Source organism: Microcebus murinus, chromosome 19, assembly GCF_040939455.1.
Source record: "Microcebus murinus isolate Inina chromosome 19, M.murinus_Inina_mat1.0, whole genome shotgun sequence".
In the NCBI taxonomy this organism is placed as follows: domain Eukaryota; kingdom Metazoa; phylum Chordata; class Mammalia; order Primates; family Cheirogaleidae; genus Microcebus; species Microcebus murinus.
Window position 1 is genome coordinate 30,714,367 of NC_134122.1, and position 25,241 is coordinate 30,739,607.

A 25,241-nucleotide genomic window follows, 5' to 3' on the forward strand; every position below is an offset into this window, starting at 1 on the left:
TACTTTGGAGGCTCAGGTGGGAAGATTGCATGAGGCCAGGAGTTTGAGACCAGCCTGAGCAAGAGCAAGATCTCATCTCTATAAAAAATAAAAAAATTAGCCAGGCGTGGTGGCGTGTGCCTGTAGTCCCAGCTACTTGGGAGGCTAAGGCAGGAGGATTGCTTGAGCCCAGGAGTTTGAGGTTGCAGTGAGCTGTGATGACACAACTATACTCTAGTCCAAGTGACAGAGTGGGACCCTGTCTCAAAAAAAAAAAAAATCCTCTGCGGCTGTGGGGTTGGAGATGTGGAAAACTGAGCATAGCATAGCCCTTCCCTAGAGGTGTCTGAGCAAGACCAGAAAGTCACCTGTCCGGGCTGTCATTGGGGCTGGGGGACCTGAAGCTCTAGTCCAATGGCCAGTGAACCAAATCACCCCTGAGCTTCACTCTGGCCCTGCACTCCGGTTCCCTGCAGAGCCCGGCCTGTGGGGACAGTCTTATAGGATTCAGGGACCTCTGTCCATCTATCCCTCATTACTTCAACCATTTATTTAATTCCTATCATTTCTATAGCAAGTGCTGGTTAAAGGACACACAGAAACATAACTGAAGGCCTCTCTGTGCCTCAGGGCATTTGTCTTTTAAGTGAGGGGTCTAAAGCAGGGGTCCTCAAACTTTTTAAACAGGAGGCCAGTTCACTGTCCCCCAGACCGTTGGAGGGCCGGACTATAGTTTTAAAAAAACTATGAACAAATTCCTATGCACACTGTACATATCTTATTTTGAAGTAAAAAAACAAATGGGCAGAAACACCCGCATGTGGCCCGCGGGCCATAGTTTGAGGATGCCTGGTCTAAAGAAATACAAACCAACTCAATGATCAGCCTGACCCCTGCAGGCCACAATCAGAGGGCCTCAGCTCTGAGGGCCATGCAGGTCTGAGAAGGGACCAGACTGCAAAGTTCAGATGGAGGGCAAGACCTATGTTGGCTCTTGAAGGCTGGGTGGAGTTGGCATTGCCTGTTGGGAAAATCGCAGGAAGAGGAGTGGGCGAGCCCATTGGGTGAGGCTGAGGACATTTGGCTGGTGCGAAGGTTTGAGATCAGGAAATGTCAGGATGGCTGGGGCCTAACCAGGAAGGCCTTGAATGCCAGCCAAGGTGCTCCAGCCCTGGCCTGTAGGCCCTGGGTGACCTCTGGAGAATTTTGAGCAGTGGAGAGGTACATGTATTGCCTCTTCCGTCTTCTAGCTTGGGGTCCAAACAAAAGTGATATTAGATTCTCATTAATCATTGAGCAGCCAAGCGCCCAGCCCAGGAACAATTGTCCTCAGCTCTTTGTAACGAGCACAGACCCTGGACTGTGTGGCAAGAAGAACCTTACCCACTCTGGGGAATTGGCGCCCGCTTCCCATCCCTGCAGAGGGCCGAAGTTGCTTTCTGTTCTGACCATTAAATCCCCAGCTCTGATTTGAAGTCCTCACTGTGGGGCTTTGGCTGCAGGGTGCACCTCAGACCCAGCTCCAGCCACATCCTTGACACAGGCCAACATCAGCCTTGGGGATTTCTCTTATCATTGAATGAGAAAAAGCAGATTAGAGTTCACCCAACTTTCTATGTGATTTTAAGCAACTTTCTTACTTAATCTTTTAGCCTCACCTGCAACATGAGGATGGAATTTTTTTTTTTTTTTTTTTTGAGACAAGATCTCGCTTTGTCACCTGGGCTAGAATGCAGTGGCATCATCATAGCTTGCTGCTGCCTCCAGTTCCTGGGCTCAAGGGATCCTCCTGCTTTGGCCTCCCAAAGTGCTGGGATTATAGGTATATGCCACCAAGCCCAGCCGAAATAATTTTTTTAAGGCATAGGGCCTGGAGTAGTAAGTCCTCCATACGTGGTGGCTGTTCTGATAATGATCTGGTCCTACAGTGACTCTGATTCCCTCCACACCCTTTAATTTCTTGATTGGCCTGAGAGCTGAGCACGGACTGTATTTCAGTTGACTGCTCTTGGGACCAACTCCCCCAGGCCTAGTTTTCTCTCTGAGTGAGGGGACAAATGACCGGAGACAGTGGATTCACCAGCTGCTGCGACCGATGAATTTTTGATGACCTCAGAAATCCGCCCAAGGGAGAGCTGGTTTACCCCGCACTCAGGGATAAAGTACAGATGCCTTTTAGGGCTTGACGGTGGCATCTGTGCCTTCAATGAACATAGACAATACACAGTAACTGTAATTGGTCAACACTATCAGTTCTTACCAAAGAACATACAGTTCATATAACAATGTACATTTGCATGGCGTTTTACAGTGTACAAAGCATTTTCACACCTGTTCTCGCCATAACCCTGGGAGGAAGGAAGGGCAGAAATAATCAGCCACATTTTACAAATGAGAAAACTGAAGTTCAGAAAAGTGACGTCCAGGATCCCATACAAAGGGTGGAACTTGTGCCCAGTTTTCCTGATAGCCAAGATACACATTGTGCTCACAAAATAAATCAAATGGTAAAGAAAAAGATTTAGTGACTAGTTTCTAGAATGGACACAAGCGAATCCCAAAAGATGAGCCAGGAGTGGTGGCCTTGGGCCTCTGGGTGCCCTAGGGGAGAAGATCCAGGGAGGGGGATTAGCATCTGTCTATGTGTGGACCACATACCTTGTAAATTACACATGGAGCTGTTTTTACAACTCAGGGGTTTCTTCATCTCGAAGCCTCTTCAAACATAGGACACCTGACTTAGCCAGCAGGAAGATGGGAGAGGTGGAGAAAAGGTTTTTCAGGAGTTCTGAGTAAATGACATTACTGGTGGAGCAGAAAGAATTCGTGGTCAGCCTGCTGTCGCTGCTGGTGTGCGTGTGTCTGCCAGGTTGGAGGAGGCGTGGGGTAGGAGTTAAAGCCCAGCTGGGGAGATCCCTGTGCTGAGTGACGCCAAGGTCCCTCCTCGTGGCCCACATCAGCCAGCAGCTGCGAGGAAGGAGGACATCCTCCTATCTAGGGTCTGAGCTAAGTCAGCAGTTTCAGCTGAGCAGCAGGAGACAGATGACTGGCGAGGCAAACCAGAGCAGTGTTTTCAGGTCTGGGTCACAAAATCTGTTTAGTAGTTTGCAGCCAACATTTGAAAGAGTGAACAAGCCGGGCGGTGGCTCACGCCTGTAATCCCAGCTACTCGGGAGGCTGAGGCAGAAGGGTTGCTTGAAACCAGCAATTCAAGACTAGCCTGGGTGAAATAGCAAGACCCCATTTGAGAAAAAAAAAAAAGTGAACTAGATTAGAAAACATCCAGGTGTATTCCATGTAAGAAGGTAAGCATCAGTTCATGCAACTGGTTTTAGCTGTATACATACATACAACAGAAATTTATTCCTCACAGTTCTGGAGGCTGGGAGTCCAAGATCCAAGGTGCCAGCAAGTTTGGTGTTTGGCGAGGGCCCAGTCTCTGCTTCCAAGGTGGTGCCTCGTTGCTGCATCCTCTGGAGAAAAGGAACACTGTGTCCTCACGTGGCAGAGGACAGAAGGGCAGGAGTGTCCCCTTTAACCCCAAGCCCTTTTATGAGGGTGCTAATGCCATTCGTGAGGGGAGAGCCCTCATGACTTAACCTCCCAAAGGCCACACCTCTTAATACCGTTGCCATGTGGGTTAAGTTTCAACATGAATTTTGGAGGGGACAAAAACATTCAAACTGTAGTAGTCAGAGTAATAAAAGATTTGAAACCTCTGACCTAGAGAATGGTGGAAGAGGGCAAGAAGGATGTCACCCTCGTAAAATGAGTGTTTCAGCCCCTATGAGAGAAGATGGCATGGACCAGTCGTTGTCTTTGACTTGCCGAGGGACTGTGGGGACGAAGAGGTAGTTTCTATATTCCATGTGGCTCTGGAATGTGGGATTTGTTTTGAAGAGGAGGCAGATTTTGGCTGGACAGGACTTCCCCACACAGAATGATCCTATGGTACCATCAACTCCTTGAGGAAGGAGAGAGCCTCCCTGCCAGCTGGAGCCTCCCAGGGCTCCTGGAGGAGAGATGGCCTTCTGGAGTGGCCTCAGCCCCCCAGACCTTACACCTGGAGACCCTGGCTCAGTACTTGGGCTTTGGGAACAGTCTGCAGAGACGTGTGGGTTCCATGGCTGAGGTCTAGGGGGGCTGGCAAAGGCAGCAGTTCCAGAGAAGTGAGTCCGAGTGTCCCGGCTGTGTGGGACACACACCACAGTTTCTAAAACTCGGCAGAGCCACGGATCAGGCACCTTCCCTAACAAGCTGCTGCAGGAAGGCCGGGGATCATAGATGACACTGGTCTCAGCCAGGTGCCAGTGAGGAAGGAAATCTGTTGTTTACTTCTTTAAACATGCTTAGGAGAAATGAGTTTCTGGCTTACAGCGACTACTGTCTGTTGTTGTCACTGCTCACTAAGATTTTGTCCTACCAAGATGAATCCCCCCTTTACACGTGGGCCCCCGGGTGAGGATGCTAGGATGTTGGAGATCCCGAGCTGAGCACGGCTAAGTCTGTGTCTGTCCCAAAGGCTCACGCAGTTGAGGGAGAGACAGAGATTTCCTTAAAGTGCATTAAGTGCGACAACACGTTAATAGACATTTGTGGTTGACATAACAATCTCACCTGGATTATTTTCTCCATCACAACAGCTGTGAGAAGGAGGATTTAGTGTCCCTGCTTCACCTAGGAGGATTTGGCCTCCGAGGTCCCTCTAAGTCACGCTGTCAGTCAGGGGCTAAGTTCAGAGGCAAATGTGGGTTTTAAAGACAGCCCAACCATTGCCCAGCCCCCTGCTGTCTTTCCACTACTCCCTTCTCTCCCTACCCCACACAGCTGGGTGATTTTTTACTTTTATTTATTTATTGTTTTAGAGACAGGGTTTTGCTATCACCGAGGCTGCAGTGAAGTGACACAATCATAGCTCACTGCACCCTCGAACTTCTGGGCTCAAGCAATCCTCCCACCTCAGCCTCCTGAGTAGCTGGGACTATAGGCATGTGCCACAACTTCTGGATAATTATTTAAATTTTTTTTTTAGAGATGGGGTCTTGCTGTGGTGCCCAGGCTGGTCTCAAATACCTGGCCTCAAGCGATCTTCCCTCTTCAGCCTCCAGAGTAGTTGGAATTAGAGCCACCCCTGTGGCAAGATTTCTTGAAGCACACATCCAGGGGCTGTTTCCTTTCCACTTTTGTCTCCTTTCTTGCCCAGAGAGGTCCCAGTCCAAAGCCAGACAAGTACGTGGTCTGACAGGTGTCCCTGAGCCAAAGGATTCCAGCAGCCAGACAAAATTCATGCTGCCCTGGGGCCTCTGTGGGTCTTTTTAAAAAATCCCCATGTCTTTAGATTCCCCTGCATTTAATGTGTCTTTGATTTGGAGGAGGTTCCTGGGGGCAGGCAGGAGAGGTTGGGGGTGGGAGGTATATGTGTAAATGGGAGTAGTACAAGAGGAGCCCAGCTGGATGCCACAGCACCGTCCCCTGTGCAACGAGGACTGTGGAGCCTCTTCTGTGTCCTGAGACTGGTCTACGTGCTGAGCCTGGGCTTTGGGGTCACAGAGGCCAAGTGCTGATGCCACCACTCGCCAGTTCCAAGACCATGGGGGGGCGAGTTGGCGTCACTGTGCCCAGCGCCATCACAGATGAGTGGGTGTCTGCAGACTGGCGGGGGTGTTGAGATGCCTATTTAAAGTACTTGGCACATGGGAGGGGCTTAGTAAGCCATGGCTATAATCGTTAATATTTTTGCTCATTCATTTCAGCAACAAATCAAATCTTAAAACTCCAAGGGAAAGGGTAGAACATTGCTGCCTTCAAAAGGATCATTCTGCTGCGTGAGCTCAGTCTAGTGGGGCAGTCAGCGCAGAGGAAGTGGGGTTCACCTTGCACCTCCAAGTGGGCAACTTGAGGAAGCGTGTCATTGAAAAAGCGCAGGACAGAACAGGAGTTCCCCCCAGGGGTAAGGAAGGTAGGGGCATTCCAGACACGTTCAAAGCACAAGGTCATGAAACCCCAGGGTTTGCGCAGGAACTGCCTGTGGTTTATGCTAGAAGACTGGGCACAGTCCCCGTCTCTCTGGGGCTGGCACCGGTCTCAGGACGTCGCATCCGAATCTGTTTATGCCTCAGTGACTCCTGGAAGGGCTGTGCTTTAAGAAGCGGTGCAGCAATGATGGGTGGAAACACAGCACACAGTAGGTGCCGAATGAATGAAAGATGAGACTACGCCGAAAGGAGAAGACATTCCAGTGGAGAGCTCTGCACCGGGCGGGCCGGAACAGACAGCCCAGGGGAATGAATGTTGAGTGGGTTTGTGAGGAGCGGGGCCAGAGGAGCGGAGAGGAGGCGTGGGCACAGGTGTGAGGCCCGAGTTAAAAATAATCCGTAGATCTCTAGTAGAGCCAGTCAGTGAGGCTGTTCCCACTTGGCAGCGGGCGTGGACTGCCATGCTGGCCAGCAGGTTTACGCCGCCTTCTGGCCCCCGCGCCTGGAGGTGGCCTCGCTGGCCCCAGGATCAGCGTGGGAGCCTCAAACCGTGGGTTGGCGCAAGGTTTTTTTGAGATGAACGTTTCATTAACTTTCTCTCATAACCTCTCTTCGGAGCACTCCATTCAGCCTTGTTTTCTGGAACCTAAAATAGCTTTTTCTTGCTGGATTCCTCTGAGGGTGGAAAGAAGTCTAAGGAAATCACTGCCTCCTATTCCTGGCGGCTCACCAGCCCTAGTGCCGGACAGGGATGTTCCAGTGGTTACAGCCTGCGTCCTGTAGAGATGCGAAGATTGTCCCCTGAATCAGCAGACTGAGGACCCACTAAGACCCTATGCTAGGCACAGAGAACATAAAAGAGAATATGATAGTTTGATGGCTTCTGCCTTCAAAGAGGTAGAGGAGATAAATGATATAGGGTGCACCTGGTGAGGGGGCTCGCACCTGTAATCCTAGCACTCTGGGAGGCCAAGGTGAGAGGATCACTTGAGGTTAGGAGTTCGAGGCCAACCTGAGCAAGAGTGAGACCCCCATCTCTACCAAAAATAGAAAAAATTAGCTGGGCATCGTGGCATCACCTGTAGTCCCAGCTACTCGGGAGGCTGAGCCAGGAGGATCACTTGAGCCCAGGAGTCTGAGGTTGCAGTGAACTATGATGATGCCAATGCACTCTAGCAGGGGTGACAGAGTGAGACTCTGTCTCAAAAAAAGAAACAACAATTATAGTGTGATTAGTACAATATTAGAGATTTAAAGAAAGTCCTGTAGAAACTCAGAGATAGGAATGGTTAATTCCACTAAATGGTACAGGAAATGGGGTGGGGGAGGTGAGTATCTTTCATTCATTCATTCATTCATTTGGAAAAGATTTACAGGGTGCCCTCCATATGCCAGGTGCTGTCCTAAGCACTTGGGATCCATCACTGAACAAAGATCCCTGCCTTGTGGAGCTGAGCTCCTTGGGGTGGGGGTGGGGAGAGATAATAACAATAAATGTAAATGGTCAAATTGCATAGACTGTCAGAAGGTGGTGAGTGATCCTGGGGAAAGGAGATGGAGAGTGCAGAAATGGCCACATTGCCCGAGGGATGCTTGGATGAGAATTGTGAAAAGGGGGCAGGTCGGTCATTCCCAGCAGGGGATTTTCCCTGCCTGTCAGTGAGCTCTGGGACCCCTGTGCATAGTCTGTTCTTGGCTTACAGTCTGGCTGAAATTGTGGACCCTGGCTCAGCAGTGAGAGTTGGAGTCTAGACCTCAGGGCGCTTTCCCTGGGCACAAGCTCCTCTCCACCCTCCTGCTCAGCTGTGGATCCAGGGGGCAGCTGGACAGTCCAGAGCACTGAAAGCTCATCCATGTCTGCCATATTTTGTAGACAATGTTGGGAAGACGCTGCCTCTTGTTTCCAACAGATCTCCACTAAGAGAGCCAGGTGTCCAATGGGCGGTTCCCAGGGCATCGCCCTGGGTGTGGATTTGGTGCCGTCAGCAATGGGGGAGGCCCTCTCAGCTGCACTCAGTACCATCAGCTGGGATGAGGGTGGGTGACCGAGCACCTTGGTTCGTATCTCGTCCAGTTCTCAGAACAGTGTGCCTCCCACTGTCGTGTTCCAGCTGGAGACGTTAAGGCTCAAAGAAGTCAAATCGCAGGAGACTCCTCCTTTTGAGTTCTGGGCCCTTTCTATGGCAGCCCTTCACCCACACTGCGGCTCCTGAGGACAGACAGCCGTGAGCGCGTTGGCCCCGATGCTGCAGGGAGCGGGGCCGTGGCTCCCGCACGCCAGGTGCGGTTTGATGTCACATAGCTGGGACCATCAGCCCAGCGGTGAGGGAACAGGGAATCCACGGGAAATGTTAAACTACTTGTCAGAAAATAAAAAGATGTGAATAAAATAAAGATCAAGCATTCTCCCACCGTCTCAAACAACTCCTAACAATTCGGTGTAGACCGTCACAGGCCTTCTGCGTATGCGTGTGTGTGCTCACGTGCTAGATCGAAGCATATGAGAGTGCTGTTCTTATAAATCAAAAACAGCCAAATTGTCATTGGATTCAACCAAATATAAGCGTATATACCTTGTCAAATATATATATATATTTAAACAAGATGGGCCCATACCATTATGGTTTTGTAGACATTTATGTTATCTTTCACTGTGCTGTCGATCTAGAAACGGTATATCCTAATGGTCAAGGCCATGGGTTTCTGGGGTTCAAAATCTGTCTCTTTACTCACCTGGGCCTGGGTTTTTCCCCTTTGCATAGTGGGGAGAGTCGGTACCTTCCATGCCAGGCGGTTGTGAAGGCAGACGAGTTAGCATGTCCATAAAATGCTTAGATCAATGCCTGGCCCATAGCGAGCATTCAGTGAATGTCAGCAAGTGTTATTATACTATATTTCCAGATAAGTAGAAGCTATATATTGTTTCTCTGTAGTCCGTCCTTTATTAATACATTTTCCTTTGAGGTAAGATCCTTGTACATACATCTAAGAGTATTATCCATTAACTTCTTTACACTTTAAGGACTTGGCTGTTAAGGTTTTAGCTTTTAGGAATTCTTTGTATTGATGCATTTTGAGCCAGGTAGTGAGTTACAAGGGAAGGTTCCTTGGACGGTTGCCCTATACCCCTGTAAACTAGGCTCTCCAGGGCCTGGCCCCTGTCTTAGTCAGTTTCTGGTGCTATAACAGAATATAATACCTTGGACTGGGTAGTTTATAAACAATAGAAATTTATTTCACACAGCTCTGGAGGCCAGGAAGTCCAAGACCACGGCGCCAGCAGGTCTGGTGAAGGGCTGTTCCGTAGATGGCATTTTCTTGCTGTGTCCTCCCATGGCAGGAGAGATGGAAGGGCCAGGCAGCTATCCGGAGCCTCTTTTATAAGGGCGTTAGTCCCATTCATGAGGATAGCACTCTCATGACTTAATTACTTCCCAAAAGGCCCCACCTTTTACTACCACCACATGAGGATTAAGTTTCATCATGCATTTTGGAGGGGACACAAATATTCAAACCATACACCTCCTCTTTGCTTTTCTACTCTATACCAACAGTGGCAGCTCACCGGTCCCCCACACTGAGCATTGTTCACCTTTGTGCCTTTGTCATGTTGTCCTCTCTGCCCGAATGCCCTTGCTGGCCCCTTTTCTACACACTAGCTTCTCATCTGGTTAGGCGGTTTTTCCTCCAGGTGGCTGTCACCAACCCTTCAGCCATGGTTAGATGTCCACCTAACCTCCAGGCCTCCATACACTCTGTACCCACCAACATCTCCTCTCACACGCTGTGTACACATAGTGCCGTCATCTCTCTTCCCGTCTAGACTGCAGTCTTTGAAACCAGGACTGTGTCTTACCCGTCTGTGGCTTGACTTAACTCGGCACTTGACCACAGCTGCTCGGTACACCTGTGTACAGACACGGAGTGTCTGTGTTTGTTGGGTGAATTTAGTGGATGAATAAAATCGTGAATAACTGAATGAATGACAGGAGTTAGCTAAATGGAGATGGTTTGGGGAGAGTGGTAAATATAGGTTAGAAGGATGGCATGAAGCAAAGGCATGAGTACCACATGATGTAGGACAGTTTGGGAAAGAGGGACAGGAACAGGTTCTCAGGCTGGAGAAGCCAGCGGGGGCCAGATGCCCACGCTTTGAGCACCGGGCCAGGGAGTGGAGCAGTTTCCCCATGTGCAGCGATGAGCCCTGCTCGTTTCTGACATGGTTGGAGCTGTGCTTTAGAGAGAGGGGTCTGGTGATGTGGCCACCAGGAGCCTGGAGCCGGGAGACCAGCGGGCAGTCAGGCCTGGAGGCCTGGGTGGGGTTACCCTGCCTGGGGCCTTCTGGGTGACCCCCGCCCTCTTGTATTTCTACTAAATCTCATGGTTATCCTTCACCCCTTGAGACAGAAGCGAGAGTGGCTAGTGGCTTTGCTTTCTGAGAAAGTCACCTCACATCCTTGCAACTGATGATGAAATCCATCTCCGGCATTGGCAACAGCCCCTCTCTCCACTTCAGAGAACTGTTGAGCAAGTCCTGCTAGCTTGTTGTCACTCCGTGGTTCAGAGCAGGGAGCGTCCCCCTGCCTAGTGGCACATTCTGTGGCCTCCACAGGGTGACCAGAGCTTGTACCACTCACTAACTCACTCTCTTTTCTTCGGCTCTAACCTGAGGCCAGTGAGGCCTACACTTTGGTGGTATGTGAATAAGGACTGTAGTTCCTGAAACCAAGGGCTTGGCCTTGACCTGTGTATTGTCAGTGAAATGAGCCTGAATCATCCTTCCCAGCCCAGGAAGGATACAGCTGGGATGGATGGAGCTGGGGTGAGATCTTGGTTCAGATTCTGGCCTGCTGCTCACAAGCTGGGTCACCTAGCCAGCCAGGTGTCACAACTAGCTGGGCAAGTCATGTCACCACGCTGAGTCTCAGTTTTCCCAACTGTTCAGTGGAGTTACGAGTCCTGGTGTTGCTTGGAGGGTTAAATGAAGTGATGCCTGGGAAGGAACTATAGGCCAGGGAAGGCTAGCTAGGTGACCCACCCACACCTGTGTACTCTGTGTGAGGTCATGCACTAGGCCACCATCCTGGCGACTCTCCTCTATCCTCACACATATGCTGACATGTAATCGTGTCCCCCGTTTGAAAGAAGCAGCCTTGGCCCTGCCTCCGTCCAGCTCTGCCCTCTCTCTCTGGCCCCCTTAACAGCAGAACCACCTCGAAGCTCTTGCTGCCTTCACCTCACATCTGCCGTTTCTCTCTCGGATCTGCCATCAGATGGGGGTCTCACTCTTTCCATTCGACCACCATGGCTGTGGTGCAGGTCACCACCACAGTGTTTGATCCATGGTCAGTTTTCAGCTCTCATCCTACCCAATATGTCTAAAACCTTCAGCACACCTGAGCATTCCCCATTGAAACATGTGTCCTCAAGTGGGGACACCACACTCCCCTGGCTTCCTCCTACCTCATGGGCTGTCTCTTTTCTGTCCACATCACTGGTTCCCTCCTATCTCTCTTGAATGTTGGGGAGTCCCCAGGCTGTCCTCAGACTTCTCATCTCCACTTGCTCCTCGGTGCTCTCATCTGTCCTTAAATCTCATCTGCGTGCTGGTGACCAGCACGGTTGTAACTCTAGCCCGCACTTGAGCCTCCTAGAGTTTGCACGTCCCACTGCCCCTGTGTAGCTCCGTTGGGATGTCTGACAGGCACCTCATGTTTGACATGTCCCAAAACAGACACCCGCCTCCCCCGCCCCAAACCTGCTCCTCCCATGGTTCTCTCCACCTTGTAAATGGCAGCTCGGTCCCTCTCGTTGCTCTGGCACAAAGTCATGGTGTCATCTGGGTTCCTTCCTTCCTCACACCACAACCTGACATCAGCAAATCCCACTTCAGAATAAATCCTAAGTCCCACCATGTCTCAGCACCGCCTTTGCTACCCCTGTCGTCTGTGACCCCATCATCTGTGGCCTGAATTCACGCAGCAGTGTCTTCACTGTGGTCCTCGCGTCCACGCTAGTCTGTCCCCATAGTCTGTTCTTGGCACAGCAGCAGAGGGATCCTTGGAAACTCTGGGTCAGACCATGTCACCCCTTTGCTCAAAATGTTCCAGTGGCCCCTGTCACGCTCTGCACAAAGGCTAGTCCTTACTGTGGCCACTGGGATTTGGCCTTCCCCAACCTTGACCTTGGGCTCTAGCCACAATCAGCCTCCAGCTGTTCCTGGTACCTGCCATGTGTGCTCAGGACAGGCACCTCCTGCTCCTCTGCTGGGAACTCTCCCCCAGGTGTCTGCCAGGTCTCCCTCCTCATCACTCTAAAGCCCGTGTCCCTCCGTCACCTCTGTACAACCCTCCTCGGTGGCCCTTTGTAAGGCTATAACACCGCCTCATTCTCAGCCTTATTTTTCTTTCATAACACCTCTCACTGCCTGACTATCATATATTTTATTTATGTGTTTACTATCTCTTTCTCCTGCTAAAATATAAAACCCATGAGGGCAGAGACTTGTCATTTCTGTTCACTGCTGTGTCCCTAGAGCAATGCCAGGCACATGATGGGCCTTCTAGAAATATGTATGTGTTGATTGAATGAATGACTATCAAAAGAATTCAGAGAAGTTGTTCCCTGAGTTTAGGGAAGACCAGCAGAGATGGGGGTGGCCCACCCTAAGAATCTGTTAGTCATGATCAAGGTAAAGCAGAAATAGTTGACACAGGTCTGGATATCTTTTGGAAGAAAATAGGTGACCATCTGTACGGGGCCGGTTCTATAGTTAGCAAGACTTCATGGGAGGAGAGCTTTTCTGCTGAGCTTTATGTAACAGATGTGGTTTTGTATAAATCACACTTCTGTAAACTGAATCCTATTTTAAATGTACTAGCAGAGATTGCTATTTAAAGGAGTCTGATGTCAATTTCTTCTGTAAAACGAATAATAATCTCCTAATTTGTCCTTAGTGTCAATTCGTATTTCCAGAAAAAAATTTACATAAATCAAGGTAAGCCCGTCTGAGCCGAGGAACTCTTCATTTTCCACATTTCCGCCGTCTTTATTGTTCCGTCTTTGCCCTCGTTCTTCCTTCCCCTCTTTGTTCCTGCTCTTCCCTTAGCTGAGTTTTTTTCTTAGCCTCTGACATAGAATGTTCTCCTGGAACATGCCCAGAATGAGCAGTGCCACAGGCAGTGGCCCCTTCCCAGGCCAAATGAGTCCAGTCTGGGGTGGAGCAAAGGGGACTGTCTGGGACATGTGTGTGGACACCAGGGGTCCAGGGTTGAGTTCTCAGGTGATGTCTAGACACAGCCAGGTTTGGGAACCACTGGCCACAGTGCTCTCTAGGCAGAGCATTTGCTGTGGAAATAGAACAAAAGATGGGGATATGAAGGGTGTTTGGGAGGGAGAGGCAACAGGCCTTGCAATGCTGGGATTTGACAAGGGCTTCCTGACTCACCCCCTTCGCAGAGAGATCACTCTTAGGTATGGGGCCCTGGGAGATGGACAGAGCTGGGCAAGGGGTGGTTCCTCGGCTGGGCAGTACCTGTCAACCAGGTGCCACCCCTGCCTTGCATCTTGAGATCCTCGGAGAAAAGCTGCTATGTATCACTGAAAGAGAAGAGGAGGGCACCAGGGCTCACACCTGTAATTCTAGTGCTCTGGGAGGCTGAGGTGGGAGGATCGCTTGAGCTTAGGAGTTCAAGACCAGCCTGAGCAAGAGTGAGACCCTGTCACTACTAAAAATAGAAAAATCAGCTGGGCCTGGTGGTGTGCGCCTGTAGTCCAGCTACTAGGGAGGCTGGAGCAGGAGGATTGCTCGAGCCCAGGAGTTGGAGGTTGCAGTGAGTTATGGTGACACCACTTCACTCTACTCGGGGCAACTGAGCAAGAGTCTCTCTCTCAAAAAAAGAGAAGAGACAAAGCTAACCTCATGGTGAGAGAGCTGGGTGGAGGGGAGCAGAGGAAGTTGGGCAATGCTGGTGGCTTGGGGAAGGGAACAGCCCAACTCTTGTGGAAGTGCTGTCCATCTGGAAGCCTTTCCCCAGTAATTCTGACGGTGCATCGCCAAAGGCCACACCAGCCTGGCTCAGTGAATACGGAAGGATCAGGATATGTCTGAAGGGCTTGCCCAAGGCCTAGCTTTCTAGGCAGGGCGACTTGCCCAACGAGCAGCCATGATGAATGAGCTCCTCTGGTGCAATACCCGTGAACGTGACATTGCAGTTTAGGGTGTTGGGGAAGCGGAACTGAGGCTTCCTTTAATATGAGAGAAGAAGCATCATGAGGGAGGGGTCCCTTTCAAAGCCAGGGCTTCCCGCGGGTGGGGCAAGGGGAAATGGGCTGGCTTCTCCTTTTCTCTAAGCCCGGTGTCTGAGTACCTTGCCCCATGCCCGACACTCGGGGGCCATCTGAAGGCCTAAATGGGCACCCTATGGGTTGTCACAGAAGTTGTCTTGTGGGGGAGAGAGGCAGCTGGCCTACGGGGAAAGGAAGACCCACACAGGAAACCAGTCTGCTCAAGTCAGTGGGCAACATGGGCATTGGGGTTAAGGTTGGGACAAAATTGCAGGCGACATGGCGATCTTTGCCTAAGGCTGTGACAGGACGACCTGGCTGCAGGGGCTCAGGGCAGTAGGGCTGGAGCCGTGGAGATGGCAGACAGACAGACAGAGGTGCTGGCTTCCTCTCCAGGCAGATGGCAACAATGGTCAGTGGGGAACAGGGGGTTCCCCTCATGCCATCAGCCGACCTTGCACTGAATGGCCTGATTCAGAGCCTGTAGGGAAAGTTCTGGGGGCTTTGGGGGACACCACGGGGGATCTCCCAGTGTTAGCAGCAGAGGAAGCAAGAGTATAGGGGATGTTCAGGGATGGGCAGTGCAGCTGATGGCAGGTGACCCGAGAAGGCCCTGGCAGACGGCGCTGCCCGGTGTCTGGCATGGAGGAACACCCAGGAGCACAGCTGCTCCCGCCCCCTGCATGTGCTTTTTGTCCCTTCCAGAAATCGTAACCGTGGCTGAAGGGGAGACTTGGGGCAGGAATGAGGGCGCAGAAGGGAGAGGGGTCTTGTGTGGAAGCGGAGATGGCTTTTCTATGGGTTTATGAGCGTCCTGGATCGTTTTCAGAGAGACAGTGTCTCTGACAGAAGAGACAGTCTTTGCAGCCCCTCCACCCTCAATCTGAAAAGATGCCATGCCTGTCCGTGCCTGTCCTCGTCGCACTGACCCTGTCTAGGGATGGAGCACCCTCGTGGGGCTGCCATTCCCAGTGGAACGGCCCGTGGGAGGGTCTGGAAGGAGAGGGACGAGGAGCTGCCGGACGTCCCAGGAGCCCCATCCCTGGGCGTGGGCGGGAGGGATGCCCATGTCATGCCGACTATGTCCCCATTTCTCTCCTGGCATTCTCTGCTAACCCTCCCCCTCAGGCTTTGCCTCTGTCACTCACCTGTGCCGGGTCTTACCTAGGTCACCGGTGACATCCTTGTCCTGGGCCATGGCTGACTCTCGGTTCTCATCTCACCCTGCAGCACCGTTTGCCGCAGTTGGCCTCTCTCTCTGGCTTGAAGCACATTCTGAGTCCCCACCTGCCAGTCTCTTTCCTGGTTCCTCCTCAGCTCCCCAACTTGGTTGGGATGTCGCGGGCCCCATCTGGGGCTCTTCTCCTTTTTAATGACATCCCCTAGGTGATATTCAGCTTACAGCTTTAATGCCTTCTCCAAATGGCTAACTTCCAAATCTCTATGTCCAGCCGGACCCACTCCCCATCTTCCCAGCTGCCTACCTAATGGGTTGCTCTTAGTCTGTTCAGGTTTCTGTAACAAAATACCTGAGACTGGGTAATGTACACACAGCAGAAATGTATTGCTCACACTTCTGGGGGCTGGGAAGTCCAAGGTCAAGGCACTTGCAGATTTGGCGTCTGGGGGGGCTCGCGCTGTGCTTCATAGATGGCACCCTCTAGCTGCATCCTCACGAAGTACGAGGGGCAAACACCCTCAGGCCTCATTATAGGGGCAGTAATCCCACGAAAGCCCTCATGACCTAATCACCTCCTAAAGACCCCACCCCTTAATACTGTTGCATTGGAGATTAGGTTTCAGCATAGGATTTGGGGGATCTACAAGCATTGAGACCATTGCAGATGCCCAGTAAGCATCTCAAACTTAATCACAGGCAGAGCCAATTCCTGGCCCTCCCCACAGACCTGCTTCTTCCCTGCTCCATACGCGGCAGTCTCAGCCTTCTGTTGCTAAGGCAAAAAAAAAAAAAACCCGATCCCTTGGTTGTATCCTTGATTCCTCACTTCTTCTCACACCCCACGTCCAAACCATCAGCAGATCCCACATGCTGCTCCTTTTCCCACCCCTCCTCCACCACTGTCCCAGCCCCAGCCACCGCCTGCCTGACCTGGATTACTGTAACAGTCGGCACATTGTCCCCCCTGTGTCCTCCTGCTGTCTATTCTCAGCACAGCAGCTGGAGTAGTCCTTTTTTAAAAAAGCCAGCTCATGCCTCTCTGCTTTAAGTTCTATAGTAGCCCACGAGGCCCCGTGGCATCTGTCTGCTGCTCTGCCATCGTCTCAACTCTGCTCCAGCCCTGCTGGTTTCTTGCTGTTCCCTCTGCTGTAAATGCTGTTCCCCGATATCCTCCTGGGTCTATCCTCACTTCCTTGAGAGCCCTGCTCAGATGTGACCTCACTGGGGAGGTCTTCCCTGACCACCCCATGGAAAATTGCAGCCGTCCAGCCCCCACACGCACACTCCGTCCCTTTGTTCACTTGTTCTCTGAACCCCCTGTCATCCTCTAATGTGCCCTGCTCGCTTGTTCTGTTGGTGGCCTGCCTCCCCTGCTAGAATGTGTGTCCTGTGAGAGCTTGTGTCTGTTCACTGCTGTGTCGAGTGCCTGAACCTGCGTCTGGCATGTAGCAGGCCCTGCTGAAATATCGGTTGGATGAAGTTTAGGAGCAGAGGGACGAATCGTGAGGGCCCAGAGCACGGGATCAGAGGGTCGAGAGTTCACATCTTGTGTAAACACTCTCCAGTGGCCAGACACCTCCAGCCCAGGCCAGGCATCAGGGTCCTCCTTCCAAAGTGTCCTTGTCCACCTCTCACTAAACCTGGCTGCTTCATTTTGAAAGCCAGGTTCATTGTGGTACAATATACATGCAGCAAAATCTACCATTTCATTAGTGCACAGTTCTATGAGCGTTTTTTGTTTGTTTTTAAGACAAGAGTCTCACCGTATTGCCCAGGCTAGGGTGCTGTGGTGTCGGCCTAACTCACAGCAACCTTAAACTCCCAGGCTCAAGCAATTCTCCTGCCTCAATTTCCCAAGTAGCTAGGACTACAGGCACACACACCACCGCTCCTGGCTAATTATTCTATTTTTAGTAGAGACGGGGTCTTGCTCTTGCTCAGACTGGTCTCGAACTCCTGACCTCAAGCGATCTTCCCGCCTTGGCACTCCCAGAGTGCTAGGATTACAGGTGTGAGCTTTGACAGTCACATACAGTTAGGTAAATCGTATACAGTGAAGATTTAGGATGATTCCATCACCCCCAGAATTCCCTGGAATCCCTGTGTAGTCAGCCCCTTCCCCGCCCCTGCCCCAGGCACCTGCTGATCTGTTTCCTGTTCCTAGAGTTCTGAATCGCAAAGCGTGTGACCTGTGAGTCTGGCTTCTCTCGCTTGACAAAGCTTTTGAGATTCCCCCATGTTGTTACGTGAATCAATAGTTGGTGCCTTTTCATTGCGGAGCGGCACCCGTGGCGTGGCTGTTGCTGTCGCTGACCCGTTCACCAGGTAGGTGAAGGACACTGGAGGCGTTTCTAGTTTGGGGATGCGATGAACACAGAACCTGGCTGCCTTTAATTCTCACTCAAGGGTAACCGTTCTAGCCCTGAAGATTTTATATCTTACAGGCATTGGGAAATGAGATATTTGAAGCCCCCTGTGGCCTTCCTCCTCCTCCTCCTCCTCCCCCTCCCCATTTCTGTTTTATCTGACCTTCAGTGGGTCACCATCCAAAGTGGTGCCCAGAGCTGAGTCCATAATTCGGGGCCCTGCCAAGTCTCTGGCACGTGGTAGGATGGATCAGTACCCTGAGTGTGGTGGAAAGCTGGAAAACCAAAGATTGGCTCTTGCTCTCGGTAATACAGTTGAGTCGTTGTAGCTCTAAATGAAATTAGCCTCTTAAATTGTATCTTATTACGGTGGCCAAGTCATACTGTTAATCAAGGTACTTACTGGGAGCCATCATTGGAGCCCTCAGTCAGCCCTTTTCACCTGTTCTGCTGTGTGACTCTGCAGCTGGGCCCAGTGTATTCCTGCTGGTTTCCACCCATGGTCATTCTCTGTGAGTCTCATCCAAGTGCAGATGCCGTTGCTCCCAGCATCGATTAGATCAATCACTGTGCCCTACATACGCCCTCCCTGGTAAACACAGGGAGGAGGACACAGGCCTGGGCCGCCAGCAAACCTTATCCCCAAGGTGATGGTGGCAGGTAGCCAGCACCTGTAAGTGTAGACACCAACGCCACAGACCTCCCTGTCTAATGCAGGGGCTGGCAGAGTTTTTCTACAAAGGGCAGTATAATAAATGTTTTGGCTTTGTGGCTTTCTGCTGCTGCTGCTTCTCTGACCTCCTCTTTCCCCTCCTCCTCCTCCCTTTAAAAACTGTAAAAACCAATCCTAGCTCACAGGCCATACACAAACAGGCCAGGTGTGGCTGGCAGTCAGTGGTTTGCAACCCTTGGTGGGCTGTGGGTTCTCATTCTTGTCTACAAGGATGTTACAAGAGACTTTGTTACATGTCTCGACGGTGGAGATTCAGACACACACCATGTCTGTTTTGTTTTCATGGAACACTGTTCTAGAATCTCACAAGGAAACAAGGCCAGTCTCGCATGTCTTGTTTCCCTGAACACATGCTGGCTCCTAGTGACATCGGGGTGCCATCTTTTCTTTCTGGAATCTCATGGGTAATGTGTAGAGTTTCACCTTCTTCCCTCTGGCAAATCCCAGTTGTCCTCACCCACGTGTAGTCTTTGGGTACCTCTCTCTCCGCAATCCCGCCATGATCCTGGATAGTGGCTTGTTCATCACCTTCGCTCTCTCTCAATCCCTTGTACTGTATGTTTCTTACCCTAGTCACTCAGTCCCGGGGGCTCCTACAGTCTCCGAACTTACCTTGGCTTTGGGTTCTTTAAAGGCAGTGTTTTTCCTGCCTTTTGCAGTTCAAAGATCATTCTGAACAGAAAAGACAAAAGCAAAATCAGAGTGTGTCCTCTTCATTAGCTTTAGCTTTTAAGCAGCATGCCCGTCCCTTCCTTTTTCCTTTTGCTTCTCATGTTATAAGACAGCGCTTTGGGGTGTCCTACACATGTTCTGGAAGCTTCATCTCCTTGTCTGTTTAGCTTTCTGACACTATTCATTATTCTGTGCTACACATAGACTCATAGGCAGAAGTGACTTTTACACCCATACTGGTTCTCTTCTTCCTAAAGTACTTTTGAAATTGCATAGTCAGAGGAGAAGGAAGGAAAGAACGGGGAGGAGGAGGATGGATGGTCTTTGTCTCCTTGTCAACAGTTAACCCTTTCAGGACAAGGTCTGCACTCTGGCAGCATCTGGCACGGAGCCCACATCCAGATGGCCATGTCCAGGTGCACGGCTGCCCGTCACAGCCTGTGCAAGGCCCTCCTGGGGTTGTGTATGGCAAATGTGTTAATAATGCCTGTATGGAGGCCCTGCCCTGCGTATGTAGGGTATTCAGTAAAATCACAATTTCTCAGCGTTTTCCATTGGTTTTTTATTGTGATGAAATATACATAACATGAAATTCACTATCATAACAATTTGAAGTGTATAATTTTGGTATATTCACTATATTGTGCAACCATCACAAATGTTTAGTTTTGGAACATTTTCCTTACTCCAAAAAGGAAACCTTGTACCCACTGAGCAGTCATTCCCCAGCCCCCTCCTGCGGGACCCCAGTCTGCCTTCTGTCTCTGTGGTCCTGCCTGTTCTGCACATTTCATACAAGTAGAATCATACCCCAGGTCCCATTTTATGTCTGGCGTCTTTCACTTAGCATGTTTTTGATATATGCTACCTTGTAGCATACATCAGTACTTCACTTTTGTGTGTGTGCTTATGTGTTTTTATTGTGGCAAAATATACATACCATAAAATTTACTATTTTAACCATTTTTAAGAGTACAGTGCAGTGACATTAAGTATATTCACATTGTTATATAACCATCACCACCATCCATTTCCATAACTTTTTCATCTTCCTAAACTGAAACTCTGTCCCCATTAAACACTAACCAGCACCCCCTTTCCCCCAGCCCCTGGCATCCACCGCTTACCTCTCTGTCTCTATGTGATTGACTTTTCTGGAGACCTCACGTAAGTGGAATCGTACAGTCTTTGTCCTTTTGTGACTGGCTTATTTCACTTAGAGTCACGTCCTCAACGTTCATCCGTGTTGTAGCATGTCAAGATCGCCTTCCTTTTTAAGACTACATAACATTCCCTTGTATGTCTAGCCCACGTCGTGGGTATCCATCCGTCTGTGGAGAGACTGGGTGCTTCCGCCTGTGTTTTCCAACTTGAACACTCTTGTTTCTTCAGCTCGTACAAGTGCTTCCCAGTCCCGGTTGCCCTCCTCCAAAAACAGGTTTGTACACCCCGTTGATTGCAGGAGTGATTTGCATTTTCCAATCTTCTCAACTTTATTAATGCATCTTATCTTCTTTTTGCTAACTCTTGAAATCTTCCTGACTCACACCAGTTACTCACCACCCATCCAGAAGCCAGAGGATGTTTGGGGGCTTTAGAGAGGCAGAAAGGGAGAGAGATGGTCCTAGTTTCAATGGTTCCCAGTTTATGAAGCAGATAAGGCAAACAAAATACTAAAAAGGGATTTAAAATACTATATTATTAATAGCTTGGGCTGATGTAACAAAATACCATAGACTGGGTGGCTTAAACAACACACACTGTTTCTCATGGTCCTGGAGGCTGGGAAGTCCAAGATCAAGGTATGAGCCAGTTTGGTTTCCCAGCGAGGACCCCCTTCCTGGCCCGTAGACAGCTGCCTCCTTGCTGCGTCCTCACACGTGGGGAGAGAGACATGTATGTCCTTATACGGGCACCACTTCCATCATGGGGGCCCCACCCTCAAGACCTCACCTGAACATAATTACCTCCTGAAGGCCCCACCTTCAAATGCCATTACATTGGGGCTTAGGGCTTCAGTGTATGACTTTGAGAAGGGCACAGTGCAGTCCATAGCAAATACCCTTTTTTTTTTAATTGAGATAGGGCCTTGCTCTGTCGCTCAAGCTAGAGTACAGTGGCATCATCATAGCTCACAGCAACCTCAAACTCCTGGGCTCAGATGATCCTCCTGCCTCAGCCTCCTGAGTAGCTGGGACTACAGTTGTGCGTACCACCACACCAGGCTAATTTTTCTGTTTTTTATAGAGACGATGTCTCACTCTTGTTCAGGCTGGTCTCAAACTCATGGCCTCAAGCCATCCTCTTGCCTCAGCCTCCCAGAGTGCTAGGATTACAGGCATGAGCCGCTGTACCCAGCCCCATAGCAAATACCTTTTATAAAAACATGTAGTCAAAGCAAAGCGTTTAGCTATGTGAAGCCTCCCTAAATAAAGAAGTATGAGAAAGAACAACTGAATGTTGTTAGTTAGAGCAGCTTGCACTTAAATATCAGCAAGATTTTGAATTAAGAGAAAAAGAGATGTGACTTGGGGAAGGTAAGGGTGTCCAGGGGCATGGTCGTGCGAGGCAGACAAGGTGACAAGAGCTGATGAGGATGTCTGTTTGGAGAGCACTGGGAAGGGTGGTCCTTCATCCACTAGCCTGTCTGCGTGCCAGGCATGGTGTGCACATGGGGAATAGCAGGCAGCAAGGTCCGCGACCTCATGGAGCCCACGTTCTTATGAGGACAGACAGACTGACAACAAGCAAATGAAGAAACAAGGGCATTTCAGACTGCGGTGAGGGCCTCTATGGGCTCAAAGCAGGGTGGCTGTGAGTTGTGATGATAGTGCAGGCAGGGGGTGGAGAGGTGCTTTAGGTTAGGCGGCCCAGAGAGGCTGCTCAAGAGGTGGTGTTTGAACAGCCTGAAGGAGGAGGAAAATCCAGCCTTGCTAAGAAGGGGGGGGACCATTCCAGGTATATGGGACATCAGGGAGAGAGGGAAGGAATTAAAAACGTTCGAGGAACAAAAGGGCAGCCAGCATGCTGGGCTTTAGGAGGGGGATGGGCGTTGCTGCTTCTAGAGGCCTTACAGGCTGTCACGGGAGTGCACACTGCCTTCCACATGCGCAGAGGGCTCCCGAAGCAGGGAGGTGTGACCTCGAGCACGTGCTATAAGGATCCTTCTGGCTGCTGGGTGGAGAGTGGCTTGGGAAGGGCCTCCGTTTGGGCAGCTGTCTCAGTGGCCCAGTGGGGACATGCAGGGGTTGGGCTTGAGTGGAGGTGGTGAGAAGTAGAAGGATTTGGGAGGCAGAACGGACAGCTGTGCGGATGGACTGCGTGGGAGCTTGGGAGCAAGGACAGTGAGTGAACAAGGGTGGCTTGGAGGCGTTTGAGGGTGAACAACTGGTGCAGTGAGATTAGGGAGACTGGGAGGGAAGTAAGGTGGGTGTGCCAGTGCCGGAAGTTAAGAGTTCAAAGCCGTGGCCTAGGTGAGATCACTAAGGAGCGAATGTAGGCAGGTAGAGACCTGGGGACCGGCCCCCAGAGAAACCAAGGGAGCCGGCAGTGGTGGGGAAGAAGGTGTGGCAGACAGTAAGGTGGGGGCTACTGAGGGCGACACAGTATGGGAAGAGGGGTCCTCTCAGGTGGAGCTGGACTTGAATTCTGATTCCATTTCTAACTGCCTGTGTTGCTTTGGGCAGCTTGACTTGGAAAGTAGGGGGTCAGATGACCTGCCCCCTTGGCTGGGCATGGTGGCTCATGCCTATGATCCTAGCACTCTGGGAGGCTGAGGTGGGAGGAGCACTTGAGATCAGGAGTCCAAGATTAGCCTGAGCAAGAACAAGACCCCGTCTCTACTAAAAATACAAAAATTAGCTGGGCGTGTTGGCTGAGGCAGGAGGATCGCTTGAGCCCTGGAGTTGGAGGTTGCTGTGAGCTAGGCTGACGCCAGGGCACTCTACTCAGGGCAACAGGGTGAGACTCTGTCTGAAAAAAAAAAAAAAAAGATGACCTGCCCCCCAGGGCCTGAAGGAGGATCAGAGCAAGTTCCCAGTGCAGTGCCTGGGTGGAGGGTGCTGTGAGGGCCTGCGGCAATTGCTGCTAATCTGGTGACAATTGCTCTATTATTATTTTTTTCTGATCAGAGATTAAAAAGAGGCTGATGTCACACCAAATGCCAGTGTCACAGGTGGGACCAGAGCAGTCCAGCCAAGTACTGATGGTCCCCAAGGCAGGGCGCATGTTTGGCCTCCTGTGCCTCACCTGTCCCTTTATTGTCCCAGGCTTGCCTGGTCTCCACTTGGTTCCAAATGATCCCTGTCTTCCTAGCTCAGGTGCGAGGTCTAGGCAGTTACCCTAAGCTGCCGTCACCTGTACTGTGACCTGCCACAGTGGGCTTTTTTTTTTTTTTCCCTTTTTTTTTTTTTTATTTCGGCATATTATGGGGGTACAGATTTTAAGGTTTCAATAAATGCCCTTTCTCCCCCTCCCCCCACAAGTCTGAGTTTCCAGCATGACCATCCCCTAGATGGTGCACATCTCACTCATTATGTATGGATATGCCCTCCCCCCTCCCACCTGCCCAATACCCTATTACTGTAGTACCTATGTGTCCACTTAGGTGCTGCTCAGTTAATACCAATTTGCTGGTGAGTATATGTGGTGCTTGTTTTTCCATTCTTGGGATACTTCACTTAGTAGTATGGGTTCCAGCTCTAACCAGGAAAATATAAGATGTGTTATATCACCGTTGTTTCTTAGAGCTGAATAGTACTCCATGGTATACATATACCACATTTTATTAATCCATTCTTAGATTGATGGGCACTTGGGCTGTTTCTATAGCCTTGCAATTATGAATTGTGCTGCTATAAACATTCGCTTGCAGGTGTCCACAGCGGGCTTTTGTGTTCAGTCTTTCTCCAAAAGTACCTCACCCCACCCTCCTTCACTGCTGGCCTTGTCACTCCCCAGAAGCGTCCCCTTTGTGCCCTGAGTGTGCCTCAGGATCAGGCACTTGGGGAAGATTCTTTCCACCCCGAATGGGATGATATTGGTTGACAGATGCCGGAAGCTGTGGCAGGAACGCAGGCTGGGGTGGGAGGAGGAGGAGGGCCCAGGCCAAATCCTAGGTGTTGACTGGGCCACCTCCCTGGGCTTTTTACTGCAGGCTTCCAAGACCTGATGAGGTGTAAGACGCTGTGGGTCCCCAGGTGCTGGGGTGGGCCTTCCTCAGGCCCCTGGCTTTGGGACCCGCCACCCCCACCTGGGGCACATCCTCTGTGCCTGCCCCTGCCTTGGGCCTTTGCGAGCCAGCTTGGCCTTGGCAGCCCAAGGCCTGGGCCCCCGCCAAGAGCTGTGTGTGTGACCGGACAGTGCCCAGCTGGCCCTCGCAGGCCAGCGGGCCCTGCTCCCTGCACAAGCAAGGCCTGGAGTTTTCTCATTGGCCGGAGCCCGGCTGGGCCGGCCTAGGGAGCAGAGGATGGGGAGGGCTGGGCAGGGAGGAAGAGGGGCTGGGAGAAAGCCGTCCTTCCTGCGGTGCCTGCTGATAATTGGCTCTCCGGAACCACTGGGGGCACGAGGGCCAGCTGGGTCAGGAAGTGCCGTACAATGCCGCTCTTTCAGGGGAGACACTGCCTGGTCGTAGGTCCTGTGTGACTCCAGGGAAATCTGGAGAACAGCCTGTTCTCAGAGGATGTTCTCTAACCCAGAGCCCCCTCCCGAGGTGAGACAATGAGCCCCGAACTTCCCACCCTCGGCCCTGGAAGGGGACCCCAGGCCTTGGCCTGTGGATGGGCCTGGAACAGTTCAGAACGGAACGATTCCCTCAGAGAGAGCGTGGGGCTGGGAGGAAGGGACTAGATTTTCTCAAGAGACTGTGAGTCACCACCTGTTGCTCTTTAGCTTTGTCTGTGGACCCACGGGGGAGGAGATGGCAGGGTCCCTGCCCTCGGGATTTTAATCTGGGTGGGGTGGGAAAGGAATATATATACTCAGCGTCAAAGACATGGACAGAAATAGGAATTTAAAAAAAAAAGAAAGAAAGAAAAATGCATTATCGGCTT

The 25,241-nt window shown here is 51.0% G+C and overlaps 1 protein-coding gene across 7 annotated transcripts in view; it reads left to right on the forward strand.

Moving 5' to 3' along the window:
* Positions 1-25,241, forward strand: part of HIP1 (huntingtin interacting protein 1) — a 153,141-nt gene that overhangs the window by 72,323 nt on the left and 55,577 nt on the right. Inside the window, exon 1 of one of the 7 annotated variants that reach the window (XM_012742200.3) lies at positions 23,756-24,901. The exons of 5 other annotated variants lie outside the window; for them this stretch is intronic. In XM_012742200.3, coding sequence (XP_012597654.2) covers positions 24,872-24,901 — 30 coding nt within the window. In that variant the 5' untranslated portion in view covers positions 23,756-24,871. Of the gene's footprint in view, positions 1-23,755; positions 24,902-25,241 lie in introns of those variants that run through there. One more of the 7 variants, XM_012742204.2, reaches the window with a different exon arrangement.